This window comes from Octopus sinensis, linkage group LG24 (assembly GCF_006345805.1).
Source record: "Octopus sinensis linkage group LG24, ASM634580v1, whole genome shotgun sequence".
In the NCBI taxonomy this organism is placed as follows: domain Eukaryota; kingdom Metazoa; phylum Mollusca; class Cephalopoda; order Octopoda; family Octopodidae; genus Octopus; species Octopus sinensis.
Window position 1 is genome coordinate 15,539,628 of NC_043020.1, and position 2,500 is coordinate 15,542,127.

At 40.4% G+C, this 2,500-nt stretch overlaps 1 protein-coding gene across 1 annotated transcript in view; it reads right to left on the bottom strand.

The window, feature by feature from the left end:
- LOC115223849 (oxygen-dependent coproporphyrinogen-III oxidase) overlaps nucleotides 1–2,500 on the bottom strand; it is a 484,483-nt gene that overhangs the window by 23,408 nt on the left and 458,575 nt on the right. The window contains exon 9 of the mRNA XM_036513000.1: nucleotides 394–518. Within this exon, the coding sequence (XP_036368893.1) occupies nucleotides 394–518 (125 nt within the window). The remainder of the gene's footprint in view (nucleotides 1–393; nucleotides 519–2,500) is intronic.

The window sequence follows — 2,500 nt, forward strand, 5'->3', positions numbered from 1 at the left end:
TTAGACTGCTGCAAATAAATAGTTAGTTAGTTAGTTAAATTGGCTCAAAAGCAAATAGCAAGGCCATGTAGGGGGACATGGAGTTAAGTACAGGGTGGTGTTCATGTAAAGAGTTCAGGCCACTTGAGGTCAAGGGAGACTTTGAACAAAGCGGTTGTCGGCATCTTCACCATCTCGTCTGGCAGCTTGTTCCACGGATCCGCAACCCAGATGGAGAAAGCTCCTCTATAGCAGCTATATCTCTCTCAAATCACACCCTTTTGTCTTACATTGAATAATATACTCCCTGACATATACCAATATGGAAATGTCACAACTGGTAGTCATTTAATCCTAAATCTTTTTTATCGGGACTTGTCTAGGGTCAAACAACGACAACATTGTATAACATACCTTGCTCTCATCTGACGAACAGCTTCTACTGGTAGTTTACCTCTAACAACAGAGATATTGACTCCAGCTTTCTCGAACACAGTTCCATCTTGTAGGATACAAGTTATGCCGCCACCACCATCTATCTGAGGAAAAGAGAAAAAAAAAAGACATCTTATAGTTAGAAGTTAATTAGCTGCAGTAAAAGAGTGGGTTTTATTTCACATGCTGCAGTGAATTGGTAGAGTTCTTACAATATTGGATAGAACATGTTATTGTGTTTGTTCTGACCTACTGCTCCCTCACTTCAAATCTAACCAAAGTCAACTTTGCCACACAAAAACCAGCGTCCTCAACTGAAAATTTTTTTACATAAATTGTTCATAAGATTTGGCATCCCAGAAAAGATAGTGTCTGACAACGGAAGACTATTTATGTCTAGCAAATTTTTAAAATTTTGTGAAATGTTTGTGGTAGGCATAGAAGTGGCTGTGTGGTAAGTAGCTTGTTTACCAACCACATGGTTCCGGGTTCAGTCCCACTGCATGGCACTTTGGGAAAGTGTCTTCTACTATAGCCTCAGGCCGACCAAATCCTTGTGAGTGGATTTGGTAGACGGAAACTGAAAGAAGCCCGTCGTATATATATATATATATATATATATATATATATGTATTTGTGTCTGTGTGTGTTTGTGTGTCTGTGTTTGTCCCCCCAACATTGCTTGACAACCAATGCTGGTGTGTTTACGTCTCTCTTACTTAGCGGTTCGGCAAAAGAGACTGATAGAATAAGTACTAGGCTTACAAAGAATAAGTCCCAGGGTCGATTTGCTCGACTAAAGGCAGTGCTCCAGCATGGCCACAGTCAAATGACTGAAACAAGTAAAAGAGTAAAAGAGAGTAAAGGTAGAACATATAACTATGGTGTCATACCATCCCAGATCTAATGGACAGGCAGAAAGCTTTGTCAATACCTTCAAAAGAGCCCTTAGAATATCGAATAAGGAATTCCTGGATGAGGTACGTCTACAACAATTTTTAAGAGTGTACTGTGTGACACCAAATCTGAATACACCTGTAGATAGCTCACCTGCAGAGCTGATGTTTACAAGGAAAGTAAAATCAGTCTTTGATAAATTGCATTTTTAGCAAGAAAGAAAAAGTGCTAGGGAAGACAGCAAAATTCTTTAAAATTGGTTAAAAGGTGTTTATGAGAGCATACAAGAATGGAAAGCAGAGTTGGGAAGATGGTGTAATTACCAAATGCATAGGTAACATGATGTATTGGGTAAAAAGTAGAAAAGGCATAAAAAATTTTTAAAAAATACAGGAACCAACTGAAAAAGAGATTTGCGGAAGACGAACCAAAGAAGTTGCAGAAACTAATGGAATGGTTGTATGATACATTCCAAATATCAGCACCACTGCGGGTGATTGAACCCAGGTGTGCAAGTGAGAAGAAAGAAAACATACAAAGTTCCTGAAAATAGATGCCAAGCGCAAAAGATATTAAATTGTACGAAAAAATAGAAAAACTCAAAACAGGGAGGCAGGGTGAATAAAAAAAAAAATATTGCTAAATAGAATGACACTTTCTAAGAAAAACTTAAAAGGGGAGATGCTGTGGGGAATTAGTAATAATGGTACACCCCTGCCATGGGACGAATGGAATAACCTATTCACTATAAGTAAAGAGAAGTACGTAAAGTACTGGATGGAAGCACTCCATCAGTTATGACGACGAGGGTTTCGGTTGATCCGATCAACGGAACAGCCTGCTCGTGAAATTAATGTGTGAGTGGCTGAGCACTCCACAGACACGTGTACCCTTAACGTAGTTCTCGGGGATATTCAGCGTGACACAGAGAGTGACAAGGCCGGCCCTTTGAAATACAGGTACAACAGAAACAGGAAGTAAGAGTGAGAGAAAGTTGTGGTGAAAGAGTACAGCAGGGATCACCACCATCCCTGCCGGAGCCTCGTGGAGCTTTAGGTGTTTTTGCTCAATAAACACTCACAACGCCCGGTCTGGGAATCGAAACCGCGATCCTACGACCGCGAGTCTGCTGCCCTAACCACTGGGCCATTGTGCCTCCATGTAAAGTTCACTGTCACGTAAAGTACTA